We start from the raw sequence: 18131 nt of genomic DNA, 5'->3' as shown, positions 1-18131 counted from the left end.
TGATTTGCCCTTACGAAAAATGTATCAAGCCCTACTAAAATATCCATTAATTATAATCCACATTTCCTGTTGCTGCAGGATTATGTTCCTGCTGTAGCAAACTGGCTCAAATTACGATCCTACATCTGTATGTTTGTTGATGATCATGGGAGTTAATGACTCATTAGTCGAGGAAGATATCAACATTCAGCAGTACCTTTTTTAAGTTTGCGAACGGCTACCATGCGGTGGATGGTGAAGAGCTCCCATATCCGCAGGGTTTTGTCGTCACTCACTGTGGCACATATGGGGAGCAGGGGGTGAGCAGCAAGACCCCACACCTCGCCGTCCATGTGACCCTGTAACCATAGCAACAGACGGACACACAGCTGTCAGTCAATCACAGTTGACATGCCCTGAACCATTACACCTAATCCACTATTTTTTCTCAGGACAATACTGTACATTGTGTTCATATTGACGTGGAGTATGAGTGACAGGCTAAACAAAAGCCTCAATCCATCGCATCCCAGATAGCAGCAGTCAATTTTACCCAACAACACTTCCATACTGATCCTTCATAACCCATTCCCATCAGGTCTGTTCACCATGGCAACAGAGCACACATACCTGACCGCTAAGGAGTCTGGGAGGCTCTGACTCTGAGCTGTAAGGGTTGGGCCATAGGAGGGAACTACAACAGCGATGCACTGACAGTCAGAAACACACATGCATGCAAGGAAGCATAGACACACGCACACACACACGTACACACGCACGGTCACAACACACACACACACACACACACACACACACACACACACACACACACACACACACACACACACACACCTGGACTAGCAGGGTCATGGGTCCACTCTTGTCTATTTCAAGTATTTCTCCATTCTTGGTTCCCACCAGGATGTGTCCGTGTCCCAGAGTTATGGCACGAATGGAGGGGTTGTCCTCCAAGAGCAGCCCTGGGGGACACACACATACAGACTAAATATAGCTGTAGCCGTGAAATCCTCCCAGATCGATAGCAGCAGATAGAAGGAATATTAAAAATATAACTGCATTTTTACATGAGTCCACGAGATGGCAGCACTAACTAGAGGAGGACACAGTGGTACAGGTATGTGTTTTACATGGTCAGAGCATGCCTTCAAGAGAGAATTACAGCACTTCTCAGATAGTGTTTCTGTATGTGTCATAGACTTTGGTTGACTGTCAGTTACTGTAGGGAGTGTTATGGAGGCTGGTGGGAGGAGCTATAGGAGGAAGGGCTCATTGTAATGGCTGGAATGGAATAAATAGAACGGAGTCAAACGTGGTATCCTACCTTTAGATCCCGGGGAGAGGGCTGCTCTCTTGATGGCGTAGGTCTTCAGGCATCTCTCAAACATGTCGTCCCACAGCTCCACCATCCCGTCCTTCCCACCTGTCACAAAGCCCTGGAGGGAACAACAGCAGAGGGACATCACCCAACGTACTCCACAACTGACAACCACACTGAGGAAAACTAACAGTGATGAGGGCCGGATGAGACAGGGGCTCTGACCTACCCTAATGTTCCGCATGACAGCTTGTCAAGAGGTCTGTCTGAACTGCTGAAGGATGGTAGGGGGATCAGTTTGTCTTGAAACTGAGAAGGAAGTGTTGAATGATGAAGTGCAGGAGGAAGGTATGAATGGAGGGAAGACAAATGAAAAGTACTGTCTGTCTCTGACATCTTTCACAACACACAGAAGCAGTTGGGAATTACAATGACTTCTACTAGCAGACAGGGCCTGTCAAAGATCTGAAGCAGCAGCAACAACAACACTTCAGGAATTCAGCGGCGGTCTCCCACAGGAATGCCCTCCCACATCTTACTTAAGACTGCTTCTCTGATGAAAGGTTTTGGAAACAGCATCACATAAATGTAACATCTAATGAGACTGTAATATTTTGTTTTGATCTAAGGCATCTCTACTTGAACAGATTGTGAATAAATAGATAATCTATTTGTACAAGAGGGAGAAAACACTAGAAGATGTTTAATTAACAACACTATCATGGACTGATGACAAGAGACAGGATTGATTGTTTATAATCGCTCCACTCTTCATTAGTAACAGTAAATAGCGATAATAATAATTTTCCACAGAACAGAAGTTCATGGGAGACAATCCATTTACTTAATCCCATCTCAGCATCAGGAGGGAGATGCACGATGCAATACACACCAAGGTTTACATCAGTCATTAAGACTGCATAGTATTGCACACAGTCAAATGACAGGCTGCAAATGGCCAATTAGGAAAACAAGGAATCTATGTGTGGCTTAATCATGCTGCCTAATGATGCTGTGTTTGTCCCCAAACACAAGAACCATCATGACTCAACACATCACATCTCTCCATAGCTCCTCATCAGAGCGATACAATATTGATAACTGCCTCAACTACATGCCAATTATAGTTAAACACATCCATAACTACAGCCAGCAGCAACAATATCACGCGGATATTACTCTAGCGAACAACATAGCATCAATTCCATATGGTGAAGTCATCATAGAGCAGTTATAGGGCGTTTATGAGTCAATGGGGAGAAAGACAATTCAATATTTACACCAAGTGGGTGTGGGGAAACCAGAGTACAATACAGAGCCGTTCCAAATAGTCTCTGATCAAAATGACTACGCAATAAAGATGATCCTATTATGAGACTATGATTATTATGAGATTATGATTATAAGATTAGTGGAAAGTTGACCAACAGTCTGTTGTTAGCAGACAGGGCTGACACTCAGTAGAGTACCTTGTCCAGGGAGAACATGGCGAACACAGGTCCGTCGTGGGCCTTGATGGTCTTCAGCAGCACAGGCTCCTTCCAGACATATATGTCCCCCGTGGCGGCTCCAGAGAATACCAGCTCGTCTGTCCGACCGTAACACACCGACATCATTGTCTCCAGCTTCCCCAGGTTCCCAAAGACGCCTCGCTGGAACATAAGGCCTCCACCTTTAGAGACAGCACACCATTAGAAACTCAGGTATACATCAATTGATTTCCATAAACATACAATGCCTGACAAGATAGACAGAGCTGTTCCTATGTCCACAAGAATAATGGTTGGACAGGTTGGATCACTTTCCTAAAGATAGAATCACAGTGTGAAAACACCTGGAAGTATATACTTGAAAGAAAAGCAGGGACATGAGAGGAGAGGAGCGAGAAAGAGAGAGACTGATAGTATGAGAGAGACTGATGGTATGAGAGAGACTGATGGTATGAGACTGATAATGAGACTAACAGTATGAGATAGACTGATGGTATGAGAGAGACTGATAGTATGAGAGAGACTGATAGTATGAGAGATACTGATCGTATGAGAGAGACTGATGGTATGAGACTGATAATGAGACTGACAGTATGAGATAGACTGATGGTATGAGAGAGACTGATAGTATGAGAGAGACTGATAGTATGAGAGATACTGCTAGTATGAGAGAGACTGATAGTATGAGAGAGACTGATAGTATGAGAGAGACTGATAGTATGAGAGAGACTGATAGTATGAGAGAGACTGATGGTATGAGAGAGACTGATGGTATGAGAGAGACTGATAGTATGAGACTGACAGTATGAGATAGACTGATAGTATGAGAGAGACTAATAGTATGAGAGAGACTGATGGTATGAGAGAGACTGATGGTATGAGAGAGACTGATGGTATGAGAGAGACTGATAGTATGAGAGAGACTGATAGTATGAGAGATACTGCTAGTATGAGAGAGACTAATAGTATGAGAGAGACTGATGGTATGAGAGAGACTGATGGTATGAGAGAGACTGATGGTATGAGAGAGACTGATGGTATGAGAGAGACTGATGGTATGAGAGAGACTGATGGTATGAGAGAGACTGACAGTATGAGATAGACTGATGGTATGAGAGAGACTGATAGTATGAGAGAGACTGATAGTATGAGAGATACTGCTAGTATGAGAGAGACTGATAGTATGAGAGAGACTGATAGTATGAGAGAGACTGATAGTATGAGAGAGACTGATAGTATGAGAGAGACTGATGGTATGAGAGAGACTGATGGTATGAGAGAGACTGATAGTATGAGACTGACAGTATGAGATAGACTGATAGTATGAGAGAGACTAATAGTATGAGAGAGACTGATGGTATGAGAGAGACTGATGGTATGAGAGAGACTGATGGTATGAGACTGACAGTATGAGATAGACTGATAGTATGAGAGAGACTGATAGTATGAGAGAGACTGATGGTATGAGAGAGACTGATGGTATGAGACTGACAGTATGAGAGAGACTGATAGTATGAGAGAGACTGATAGTATGAGAGAGACTGATAGTATGAGAGAGACTGATGGTATGAGAGAGACTGATAGTATGAGAGAGACTGATGGTATGAGAGAGACTGATAGTATGAGAGAGACTGATAGTATGAGAGAGACTGATAGTATGAGAGAGACTGATAGTATGAGAGAGACTGATGGTATGATACTGACAGTATGAGAGAGACTGATAGTATGAGAGATAATTATAGTATGAGAGAGACTGATAGTATGAGAGAGACTGGTGGTATGAGAGAGACTGATGGCATGATAGAGACTGATGGTATGAGAGAGACTGGTGGTATGAGAGAGACTGATAATATGAGAGAGACTGATGGTATGAGAGAGACTGATAGTATGAGAGAGACTGATGGTATGAGACTGACAGTATGAGAGAGACTGATAGTATGAGAGATAATTATAGTATGAGAGAGACTGATGGTATGAGAGAGACTGATGGTATTAGAGGGACTGGTGGTATGAGAGAGACTGATAATATGAGAGAGACTGATGGTATGAGAGAGACTGATGGTATGAGACTGACAATATGAGATAGACTGATAGTATGAGAGAGACTGATGGTATGAGAGAGACTGATGGTATGAGAGGGACTGATGGTATGAGAGAGACTGATGGTATGAGACTGACAGTATGAGATAGACTGATGGTATGAGAGAGACTGATGGTATGAGAGAGACTGATAGTATGAGAGAGACTGATGGTATGAGAGAGACTGATAGTATGAGAGAGACTGATAGTATGAGAGAGACTGATAGTATGAGAGAGACTGATAGTATGGGAGAGACTGATGGTATGAGAGAGACTGATAGTATGAGAGAGACTGATGGTATGAGACTGACAGTATGAGAGAGACTGATGGTATGAGAGATAATTATAGTATGAGAGAGACTGATAGTATGAGAGAGACTGGTGGTATGAGAGAGACTGATGGCATGAGAGAGACTGATGGTATGAGAAAGACTGATGGTATGAGAGAGACTGATAGTATGAGAGAGACTGATGGTATGAGACTGACAGTATGAGATAGACTGATAGTATGAGAGAGACTGATGGTATGAGAGAGACTGCTAATATGAGAGAGACTGATAGTATGAGAGAGACTGATGGTGTGAGAGAGACTGATGGTATGAGAGACTGACAGTATGAGAGAGACTGATAGTATGAGAGAGACTGATAGTATGAGAGAGACTGATGGTATGAGAGAGACTGGTGGTATGAGAGAGACTGACAGTATGAGAGAGACTGATAGTATGAGAGAGACTGATGGTATGAGAGAGACTGATAGTATGAGAGAGACTGATGGTATGAGAGAGACTGATAGTATGAGAGAGACTGATGGTATGACAGAGACAGTATGAGAGAGACTGATGGTATGAGAGAGACTGATGGTATGAGAATGACAGTATGAGAGAGACTGATAGTATGAGAGAGACTGATAGTATGAGAGAGACTGATAGTATGACAGAGACTGATGGTATGAGAGAGACTGATGGTATGAGAGAGACTGATAGTATGAGAGAGACAGTCGGGCAGAACAGGAGGACAGACCTGTATGCTGCCAGAACTTGATGTGTTTGATTCCCACTGTGACCAGCTTGTCCATGAGGATAGGATTACACTTCACCACAAACAGCTTGTCTTTGTGTCCCCTGGGAAGGACAGAGACAGAATATCCACTTCACATTCTGTCCGCTCAAATACAAAGAGCCTTATGTTTTTCCTGGTCACTTCATGTGGTCAGGAGAAAACTCCTGGCTGTCCCTACAAATGTGTCATCATTAAGACAACAGACCTGAGTCCAAGTAGTAGTTGATTTCTTTCCAATACTTTGAACACTTGATTGAACCTGCCTGGAGTATGGCGGGATTTGCACTTTTGGGAGTATACCATAGGTTACATTGTGCCAGGTAAGCATATTTGAGCGCAGCTGAGGTATTTGAAAGAAAACAAAAAGGATCTGAACCCGGCTTAGCTGGACTACTCTATAAAATCCTGTTTGTGTAATGACTCTAAATGTCTAAATGCACTGATCACACTAACAGCAGCTTTCAGCCGGGGTGAAAAAGCTTTTAGTACCTTGCAGTGGCCAGCTTCTCGCCCTTCCTCCAATCCCACAAGATGATAGAGTGGTGGTCATCAATGCCCACTGAGACCAGGCTCTTCCCATCCGCTGCACATTGAGGAACAACATTCTACTCTTAGTTTGACATCATAACAGACATAGGGACAGAACACCAACATATTTACAAAATCTTAGTTTGACATCATAACAGACATAGGGACAGAACATCCCAACACATTTACAACATCTTAGTTTGACATCATAACAGACATAGGGACAGAACATCCCAACATATCTACAAAATCTTAGTTTTACATCATAACAGACATAGGGACAGAACATCCCAACATATCTACAAAATCTTAGTTTGACATCATAACAGACATAGGGACAGAACATCCCAACACATTCACAAAATAAGACTTGGGCTTTGATCATTAAAATAGGCTGATATTGAAATTAATTTCTGATAATGACATACATTACATGCCCAGATAAACACGTTAGCCATACCAGAGAAGTCAAGAGCACACACTCCTCTCTGGTGAAAGCCCTTGAGCAAGGAGAAGCACTTCAGGGTTTGGATGTCCCACACATGGATGGCTGGGTCCCTGCCAACCTGGACACATTCACAAAGAGGTGATTAAGATCAGTGTATGAGTGAGTGAGTGAGTGAGAGAGTGAGAGTGAGAGTGAGAGTATGGCTCCCGCCACATCATACACATCAGCCCTTGTAGTTTGCTTTTCCATGTATGCTTGTTTTGTTGATATAAATTATTGCTCAGACATACTGTTCATTGATCTAATACTTCATACCACAGGAGGCTGCTGAGGGGAGGACGGCTCATAATAATGTCTGGAACGGCGCAAATGGAATGGCATCAAACACATAGAAACCCTGTGTTTGATGTATTTGATACCATTCCACTGACTCCGCACCAGTCATTATCACGAGCCCGTTCTCCCCAATTAAAGTGCCACCAACCTCCTGTGCTTCATATACATTGCTTTGGCAACAGTGGCAACCACCCATTCCTGCCAATAAAGCAGAGTGAAAGAGAGAGAGAAAGAGAGAACCTGTCCAGTGGCTGCATAGTCTTTGAGTGGGTGTACAGTCAGACTGAGGATGTCATCATCGTGGCCCAGGTAAAACCGCTGACTGTGTTGCTCTCTGTTGTAGACCACACCCACCGCCGCTACATGGTACACCACCTCCCCAGCCTGGGTGTAGTACAGGTTATTTCTGCAGTCGTAGCCACGGTACCTGCACACACACACACACACACACACACACACACACACACAGAGAGAGAGAGAGAGAGAGAGAAATAGGTCACAGGACTGCAAGCTCAATGGACAAACACAATTATACTAAATTAAGGGGAGTTAAATCCACCTATACTGATATAAAGGCAAACCCATTCCTTGAGGCCTGGATATTTCTGTAAAGCTGACTGGGGAAAGTGACAATCAGATAAGAGCTGAGATCACAGTTCATATGCCGTCTCTCTCCCACATGGCCTATTTAAGAGTGTCTGATAAACCCTGTGGTGTGTGGGGGGAATTTTAATCAGATGTGTCATGTGTGGCATTTATTTAATCGCTCAAATGCTGAAAGACCTCCCTCCCCCACTGTGAGGTCTTTAAATTTGACAAAAAGGGTGTATTAGAGCTGCTATAGCGAAGTCTTAAAGGACTGCTGGTGCTGAATCAGTAACTTAAACTGCTTCACACAATTTTTTTTTTTCAACTACAGCTTTGAAAAGGGATTTGCATATTCCAACAGCTGACACACAGGCACATTTCAGAGGAAGAGATTGTTTCTTCATGATGGAAACACACCATTTCATCAATACAATAAATCTGTCCTTGTCATCTCAATCAATTTGACTTTGAGAAGACGATATCTAAAACCCACATATGACAATGTTTCAGAGGAACATGAGACCAATAAGACCTGTCATACAGTAAGAACCCATTACCCGTGGACAAACTTTAGACGAAGGGCTTCATCTGGGCCTCTCTGGCGCTTCAGGGAGCCGACCTGCTGCTTCTTCTCTCTGCTCTGCAGCCTCAGCTGGGGAAGGTCCTCCTTATACACCTGGAACAACCATACACAGTCCTCCTTATACACCTGGAACAACCACACACAGTCCTCCTTATACACCTGGAACAACCACACACAGTCCTCCTTATACACCTGGAACAACCACACACAGTCCTCCTTATACACCTGGAACAACCACACACAGTCCTCCTTATACACCTGGAACAACCACACACAGTCCTCCTTATACACCTGGAACAACCACACACAGTCCTCCTTATACACCTGGAACAACCACATGCTGTCCTCCTTATACACCTGGAACAACCACACATAGTCCTCCTTATACACCTGGAACAACCACACTCAGTCCTACTTATACACCTGGAACAACCACACACAGTCCTCCTTATACACCTGGAACAACCACACACAGTCCTCCTTATACACCTGGAACAACCACACACAGTCCTCCTTATACATGTGGAACAACCACACACAGTCCTCCTTATACACCTGGAACAACCACACACAGTCCTCCTTATACACCTGGAACAACCACACACAGTCCTCCTTATACATGTGGAACAACCACACACAGTCCTCCTTATACACCTGGAACAACCACACACAGTCCTCCTTATACACCTGGAACAATCACACACAGTCCTCCTGGAACAACTACACACAGTCCTCCTTATAAACCTGGAACAATCACACACAGTCCTCCTTATACACCTGGAACAACCACATACAGTCCTCCTTATACACCTGGAACAACCACATACAGTCATCCTGGAACAACCACACACAGTCCTCATTATACCCCTGGAACAACCACATACAGTCCTCCTTATACACCTGGAACAACCACACATAGTCCTCCTGGAACAACCACACACAGTCCTCCTGTAAATCACACACAGTCGTCCTGTAACAACCACACACAGTCCTCCTTATACACCTGGAACAACCACACACAGTCCTCCTTATACACCTGGAACAACCACACACAGTCCTCCTTATACACCTGGAACAATCACACACAGTCCTCCTGGAACAACCACACATAGTCCTCCTTATACACCTGGAACAACCACACATAGTCCTCCTGGAACAACCACACACAGTCCTCCTGTAAATCACACACAGTCCTCCTGTAACAACCACACACAGTCCTCCTTATACACCTGGAACAACCACACACAGTCCTCCTTATACACCTGGAACAACCACACACAGTCCTCCTTATAAACCTGGAACAATCACACACAATCCTCCTTATACACCTGGAACAACCACATACAGTCCTCCTTATACACCTGGAACAACCACATACAGTCATCCTGGAACAACCACACACAGTCCTCCTTATACCCCTGGAACAACCACATACAGTCCTCCTTATACACCTGGAACAACCACACATAGTCCTCCTGGAACAACCACACACAGTCCTCCTGTAAATCACACACAGTCCTCCTGTAACAACCACACACAGTCCTCCTTATACACCTGGAACAACCACACACAGTCCTCCTTATACACCTGGAACAACCACACACAGTCCTCCTTATACACCTGGAACAATCACACACAGTCCTCCTGGAACAACCACACATAGTCCTCCTTATACACCTGGAACAACCACACACAGTCCTCCTTATACACCTGGAACAACCACACACAGTCCTCCTTATACATGTGGAACAACCACACACAGTCCTCCTTATACATGTGGAACAACCACACACAGTCCTCCTTATACACCTGGAACAACCACACACAGTCCTCCTTATACACCTGGAACAACCACACACAGTCCTCCTTATACATGTGGAACAACCACACACAGTCCTCCTTATACACCTGGAACAACCACACACAGTCCTCCTTACACACCTGGAACAATCACACACAGTCCTCCTGGAACAACTACACACAGTCCTCCTTATAAACCTGGAATAATCACACACAGTCCTCCTTATACACCTGGAACAACCACATACAGTCCTCCTTATACACCTGGAACAACCACATACAGTCATCCTGGAACAACCACACACAGTCCTCCTTATACACCTGGAACAACCACATGCAGTCCTCCTTATACACCTGGAACAACCACACATAGTCCTCCTTATACACCTGGAACAACCACACTCAGTCCTACTTATACACCTGGAACAACCACACACAGTCCTCCTTATACACCTGGAACAACCACACACAGTCCTCCTTATACATGTGGAACAACCACACACAGTCCTCCTTATACATGTGGAACAACCACACACAATCCTCCTTATACACCTGGAACAACCACACACAGTCCTCCTTATACACCTGGAACAACCACACACAGTCCTCCTTATATATGTGGAACAACCACACACAGTCCTCCTTATACACCTGGAACAACCACACACAGTCCTCCTTATACACCTGGAACAATCACACACAGTCCTCCTGGAACAACTACACACAGTCCTCCTTATAAACCTGGAACAATCACACACAGTCCTCCTTATACACCTGGAACAACCACATACAGTCCTCCTTATACACCTGGAACAACCACATACAGTCATCCTGGAACAACCACACACAGTCCTCCTTATACCCCTGGAACAACCACATACAGTCCTCCTTATATACCTGGAACAACCACACATTGTCCTCCTGGAACAACCACACACAGTCCTCCTGTAAATCACACACAGTCCTCCTGTAACAATCACATACGGTTCTCCTGTAAATCACACACAGTCCTCCTGTAAATCACACACAGTCCTCCTGTAAATCACATACAGTCCTCCTATAAAAGTCCTCCTCTACATACACCTGGAACAACAGTCCCTCATATTGTGCATAATTTGTCAATCTGCTATCCTCCACCGTCGTTTAAATAAAAATCCATTTAAATTACAGGTTGTAATGCAACAAAATAGGAAAAATGCCAAGGGGAATGAATACTTTTGCAAGGCACTTTATTATCTTAATTTGATCACTCTGTTGTCACAGAATTTTCATGCGCCGCAGGAAGTTAAAATGAGCCTCGTGATTTACATTTTTTTTAAACATTGAAAACCCACAGTTCTCTTTTTCCTCACTTAAACATGTCTACTGTAGTCTATCAAAAAAAAAATCCTGTTAGAAAGTGTCACTTTTATTTTTTAAATAATCAAATCCTCCTGCTGCAGGATTATTTTACAACTGCGACCAAACTGGTCAAATTAGGATCTGACACCTGTACTGACACTCATTCTCTACCTCAAATGTTGCATCATGTAAGGCATCTGTTCCTCATATAGAACCTTCTCAGTGTCCCTCACGTGGTGTATCATCTTTCAACCTGATATCACCCACTTTCTGTCTGACCCATACAGGACTCCCTCCCTCCAGTGTCTCTAAGCTCCACACACCCACCTGTCGGTCGTAGTTGATCTGGGTCTCCTGCTCGATATCAGAGTCCAGCTCCGGGACATCAGACACGTCAGAGTCAGACTCCTCACTGTTGGAGTCTGCATGGCCATCTAGAGGGAACCGATAGCAGGAAACAGCAAGGAAACAGATTTCACTGGCTTTTGATAAGATCATGGATATTGTGTACAGTAGTCACGCCCCTAACCACTGGTGTGTTCCTAATGTTTTGTACTCTCAGTATACTGTACCTTGTGGTATACTGGTCTTCAGTCCTCCGTTCATGATGCCCTCAGGCAGGAACTTCCACTGGAACACAGAGTGGTCAGCCCCGCCGGTGGTCAACACCCACTGCAGGTCGTGAGACCAGTGCACGTTGGTAACGTGGGCTGAGTGGCCAATGTACTTTTTGAATTTTGCACCTGTTCACAACATCAGGGAAAGAAAAACGAGTGAAAAGGAAATGAGAGAAGGGGAGTGTTCAACATAATTCCCTCTCTCATTGTATATTTGCAAAGACATTTACTGACCTTTCTTTAGGCAGGGGAAGCGGAACAGTTTGACCAGGCCGAAGTCGTCTCCAGTAACCAGCACGGCGCTGCTGTAGTTGGCGTCCACAGAGTTGACGTCACTGATGTTGGTGTACTTGGGCCAGATCCCACTCACCTCTGGACCAATCACACTCGTCCACGAGCTCCAGTGGATCCCTTTCACCTCCTCCTTAGTGGTCAGGTGCTTCCCAACTTCAGGGGAGAAAAACAGGATGGAGTTCTAACATGGGCAGAATCTAGCAGGTAAAACCAGGTTGTTCTGCATAAAATAATAGTGCTTTAAAATGATTTTGACTATGTTACAGCTCTACTAACCTCACTGTTAAGGTTCTTAGTCAGAACTAAAATACATTAAATAAGCAGGTAAAGATTACATAAACAGGAGAGAAGGCGTTAAGACACACAACCCCTGTGCCTGTATTAATGAGGGATTTAATGGAGAACATTTACATTTTAGTCATTTAGCAGACGCTCTTATCCAGAGCGACTTACAGGAGCAATTAGGGTTAAGTGCCTTGCTCAAAGGCACATCGACAGATTTTTCACCTAGTCGGCTCGGGGATTAGAACCAGCGACCTCTTAACCACTAAGCTACCTGCCGCATGCAAAAGATGGCAGAATTCAGATATGACGTCATTGTTTTAGCACTATTCACTGAGTTTTTAAACTACGGCACACGACATAGTTCAATATGCCAATAAATCAGCACAATTTACTTCCTGGTTTTTCAAATTGCCGGCATCTTGAAGCTAAAATTGAGATCATGTATACTGTTCTAATAAACATACCAAAAAAAAGAGTAACAAGAGCAATGTACAATACAGTGAACTTATCAAAATGAGGAATTTGTGGTAAGTGTATAGGGGCTGCCATCTTTATGCATATCAGCTATTGGTGCATAAGATAAACCAAAAAGAAATGTAAACAAAGCCTAGAGCTGGAAGCTCTTTTCTGTCCAAAGCTTCCATCACATGTGGAGTTCTTTTTTAAATTAGGGTTCTCAGCATGCCAGAGTGTTCGTGTCGGTGTGTACAGTTGAAGTCGGAAGTTTACATACACTTAGGTTGGAATCATTAAAACTCGTTTTTCAACCACTCCACACATTTCTAGTTAACAAACTATAGTTTTGGCAAGTCGGTTAGGACATCTACTTTGTGCATGACACAAGTAATTTTTCCAACAATTGTTTACAGACAGATTATTTCACTTATAATTCACTGTATCACAATTCCAGTGGGTCAGAAGTTTACATACACTAAGTTGACTGTGCCTTTAAACAGCTTGGAAAATTCCAGAATATGATGTCATGGCTTTAGAAGCTTCTGATAGGCTAATTGACATTGAGGTGTACCTGTGGATGTATTTCAAGGCCTACCTTCAAACTCAGTGCCTCTTTGCTTGACATCATGGGAAAATCAAAAGAAATCAGCCAAGACCTCAGATTTTTTTTTTTTGACCTCCACAAGTCTGGTTCATCCTTGGGAGCAATTTCCAAACACCTGAAGGTACCACGTTCATCTGTACAAACAATAGTACGCAAGTATAAACACCATGGGACCACGCAGCCTTCATACCGCTCAGGAAGGAGACGCGTTCTGTCTCCTAGAGATTAACGTACTTTGGTGCGAAAAGTGCAAATCAATCCCAGAACAACAGCAAAGGACCTTGCGAAGATGCTGGAGGAAACAGGTACAAAAGTATCTATATCCACAGTAAAACGAGTCCTATATCGACATAACCTGAAAGGCCGCTCAGCAAGGAAGAAGCCACTGCTCTAAAACCGCCATAAAAAAGCCAGACTACGGTTTGCAACTGCACATGGGGACAAAGATCATACTTTCTGGAGAAATGTCCTCTGGTCTGATGAAACAAAAATAGAACTGTTTGGCCATAATGACCATCGTTATGTTTGGAGGAAAAAGGGGGTTGCTTGCAAGCCGAAGAACACCATCCCAACCGTGAAGCACGGGGGTGGCAGCATCATGCTGTGGGGGTGCTTTGCTGCAGGAGGGACTGGTGCACTTCAGAAAATAGATGGCATCATGAGGAAGGAAAATGATGTGGATATATTGAAGCAACATCTCAAGACATCAGTCAGGAAGTTAAAGATTGGTCGCAAATGGGTCTTCCAAATGGACAATGACCCCAAGCATACTTCCAAAGATGTGGAAAAATGGCTTAAGGACAACAAAGTCAAGGTATTGGAGTGGCCACCACAATGCCCTGACCTCAATCCTATAGAAAATGTTTGGCCGGAACTGAAAAAGCGTGTGCGAGCAAGGAGGCCTACAAACCTGACTCAGTTACAGTAAAAATGTAAGTGCAATCAAACTTTCTTTCTCTCTACCCTGTCCGCTCAGCAGCGTCACCTGTTGCCCTCCTGATAGTCAGTGTAGACAGTCTGTCTGCCAACACTAAACACCCTGGAGCAACGCTGAGTCACCCACTTGGACAGGGCTTTTCAACCAGCTCTCCAAACACATAGTGTAAGCTGAGAGAGGCGTGCGTGTGTGTGTGCAGTCAGTGGTTATGTAGTGACTGGGAGGCTTGTGCAGCTGTCTAGAATTCCAGACAGTGGTTATGTAGTGACTGGGAGGCTTGTGCAGCTGTCTAGAGTTTCAGACAGTGGTTATGTAGTGACTGGGAGGCTTGTGCAGCTGTCTAGAGTTCCAGACAGTGGTTATGTAGAGACTGGGAGGCTTGTGCAGCTGTCTAGAGTTTCAGACAGTGGTTATGTAGTGACTGGGAGGCTTGTGCAGCTGTCTAGAGTTTCAGACAGTGGTTATGTAGTGACTGGGAGGCTTGTGCAGCTGTCTAGAATTCCAGACAGTGGTTATGTAGTGACTGGGAGGCTTGTGCAGCTGTCTAGAGTTTCAGACAGTGGTTATGTAGTGACTGGGAGGCTTGTGCAGCTGTCTAGAGTTCCAGACAGGGGTTATGTAGAGACTGGGAGGCTTGTGCAGCTGTCTAGAGTTTCAGACAGTGGTTATGTAGTGACTGGGAGGCTTGTGCAGCTGTCTGTGAAGGAAACTCTTTGACAGGCAGAAGAGATGAATAATATATATATATATATATATATATATATATATATATATATATATATATATATATATATATATATATACATACAGTACCAGTCCAAAGTTTTAGAACACCTACTCATTCAAGGGTTTTTCTTTATTTTTACTATTTTCTACATTGTAGAATAATAGTGAAGACATCAAAACTATGAAATAACACATATGGAATCATGTAGTAACCAGAAAAGTGTTAAACAAATCAAAATATCAAATATATTTGAGATTCTTCAAAGTAGCCACCCTTTGCCTTGATGACAGCTTTGCACACTCTTGGCATTCTCTCAACCAACTTCATGAGGTAGTCACCTGGAATGCATTTCAATTAACAGGTGTGCCTTCTTAAAAGTTAATTTGTGGAATGTCTTTCCTTCTTAATGCGTTTGAGTCAATCAGTTGTGTTGTGACAAGGTAGGGGTGGTATACAGAAGATATACAAAAGGTATACAAAAGACCAAGTCCATATTACGGCAAGAACAGCTCAAATAAGCAAAGAGAAACGACAGTCCATCATTACTTTAAGACATGAAGGTCAGTCAATCCGGAACATTTCAAAAACTTTGAACATTTCTTCAAGTGCAGTCGCAAAAACCATCAAGCACTATGATGAAATTGGCTCTCATGAGGACCGCCACAGGAAAGGAAGACCCAGAGTTACCTCTGCTGCAGAGGATAAGTTCATTAGAGTTAACTGCACCTCAGATTGTAGCCCAAATAAATGCTTCACAGAGTTCAAGAAACAGACACATCTGAACATCAACTGTTCAGAGGAGACTGCGTGAATCAAGCCTTCATGGTCGAATTGCTGCAAAGAAACCACTACTAAAGGACACCAATAAGAAGAGACTTGCTTGGGCCAAGAAATACGAGCAATGGACATTAGACCGGTGGAAATCTGTCCTTTGGTCTGATGAGTCCAAATTTGAGATTTTTGGTTCAAACTGCTGTGTCTTTGTGAGACGCAGAGTAGGTGAACGGATGATCTTCGCATGTGTGGTTCCCACCGTAAAGCATGGAGGAGGAGGTATGATGGTGTGGGGGTGCTTTGCTGGTGACACTGTCTATGATTTATTTAGAATTCAAGGCACACTTAACCAGCATGGCTACCACAGCATTCTGCAGCGATACGCCATCCCATCTGGTTTGTGCTTAGTGGGACTATCATTTGTTTTTCAACAGGACAATGACCCAAAACACACCTCCAGGCTGTGTAAGAAGAAGGAGAGTGATGGAGTGCTGCATCAGATGACCTGGCCTCCACAATCACCTGACCTCAACCCAATTGAGATGGTTTGGGATGAGTTGGAAAAGCATCCCCAAAGAATGATGTTTCCACCTCCATGCTTCACGGTTGGGATGGTGTTCTTGGGGTTGTACTCATCCTTCTTCTTCCTCCAAACACGGCGAGTGGAGTTTAGACCAAAAAGCTCTATTTTTGTCTCATCAGACCACATGACCTTCTCCCATTCCTCCTCTGGATCATCCAGATGGTCATTGGCAAACTTCAGACGGGCCTGGACATGCGCTGGCTTGAGCAGGCGGACCTTGCGTGCGCTGCAGGATTTTAATCCATGATGGCGTAGTGTGTTACTAATGGTTTTCTTTGAGACTGTGGTCCCAGCTCTCTTCAGGTCATTGACGAGGTCCTGCCGTGTAGTTCTGGGCTGATTTCTCACCTTCCTCATGATCATTGATGCCCCACGAGGTGAGATCTTGCATGGAGCCCCAGACCGAGGGTGATTGACCGTCATCTTGAACTTCTTCCATTTTCTAATAATTGCGCCAACAGTCGTTGCCTTCTCACCAAGCTGCTTGCCTATTGTCCTGTAGCCCATCCCAGCCTTGTGCAGGTCTACAATTTTATCCCTGATGTCCTTACACAGCTCTCTGGTCTTGGCCATTGTGGAGAGGTTGGAGTCTGTTTGATTGAGTGTGTGGACAGGTGTCTTTTATACAGGTAACGAGTTCAAACAGGTGCAGTTAATACAGGTGTCTGGAGAACAGGAGGGCTTCTTAAAGAAAAACTAACAGGTCTGTGAGAGACGGAATTCTTACTGGTTTGGTAGGTGTTCAAATACTTATGTCATGCAATAAAATGCAAATTAATTACTTAAAAATCATACAATGTGATTTTCTGGATTTTTGTTTTAGATTCCGTCTCTCACAGTTGAAGTGTACCTATGATAAAAATTACAGACCTCTACATGCTTTGTAAGTAGGAAAACCTGCAAAATCGGCAGTGTATCAAATACTTGTTCTCCCCATAGGTGCAGTGAAATGTGTTGTTTTACAGGCACAGCGCCCCTGGAGCAAATTAGGGTTGCCGTCTCAGGTATTCGAAACCAGCGACCTACCTGCCACCCTGAATAAGAAGAAACTACTACATAATCACATCGATGGATGTTAAGCCAGACGTGATGTGAAGATTGCTGGTGTGTGCGTAACAGGGCTTGCGTGGCGATAAGCTAGCTGTGATCCACCCTCATGGACCTAATTGCTGTTTACTGTCAAACTGATTCCTGTGTGATCTGTTTATGTAACGTCTCCCAATAAGGAAACAAGAAATATTAGATTGAATCACTGATTGTGTTCACAGCAAGCTGATGTAATACAAG

At 43.9% G+C, this 18131-nt stretch overlaps 1 protein-coding gene across 1 annotated transcript in view; it reads right to left on the bottom strand.

The window, feature by feature from the left end:
• The window catches only part of LOC311111006 (echinoderm microtubule-associated protein-like 6), a gene marked incomplete at its 3' end in the record, with an annotated part of 53723 nt that overhangs the window by 28793 nt on the left and 6799 nt on the right, over positions 1-18131 (bottom strand). The window contains exons 6-17 of the mRNA XM_084153689.1: positions 12419-12631; positions 12140-12310; positions 11895-12001; positions 8401-8519; positions 7496-7682; positions 6932-7037; positions 6433-6526; positions 5905-6005; positions 2785-2987; positions 1322-1433; positions 832-959; positions 197-338 (exon numbers count right to left, since the gene is read on the bottom strand). Coding sequence (XP_084009815.1) covers positions 197-338; positions 832-959; positions 1322-1433; positions 2785-2987; positions 5905-6005; positions 6433-6526; positions 6932-7037; positions 7496-7682; positions 8401-8519; positions 11895-12001; positions 12140-12310; positions 12419-12631 — 1683 coding nt within the window. The remainder of the gene's footprint in view (positions 1-196; positions 339-831; positions 960-1321; positions 1434-2784; positions 2988-5904; positions 6006-6432; positions 6527-6931; positions 7038-7495; positions 7683-8400; positions 8520-11894; positions 12002-12139; positions 12311-12418; positions 12632-18131) is intronic.

The sequence above is a fragment of the Coregonus lavaretus genome (genome assembly GCF_964263955.1).
Source record: "Coregonus lavaretus genome assembly, chromosome: 36".
NCBI lineage: Eukaryota > Metazoa > Chordata > Actinopteri > Salmoniformes > Salmonidae > Coregonus > Coregonus lavaretus.
The sequence above is the reverse complement of the archived record's forward strand: the minus strand, read 5'-3'. Positions and strand labels throughout refer to the sequence as shown.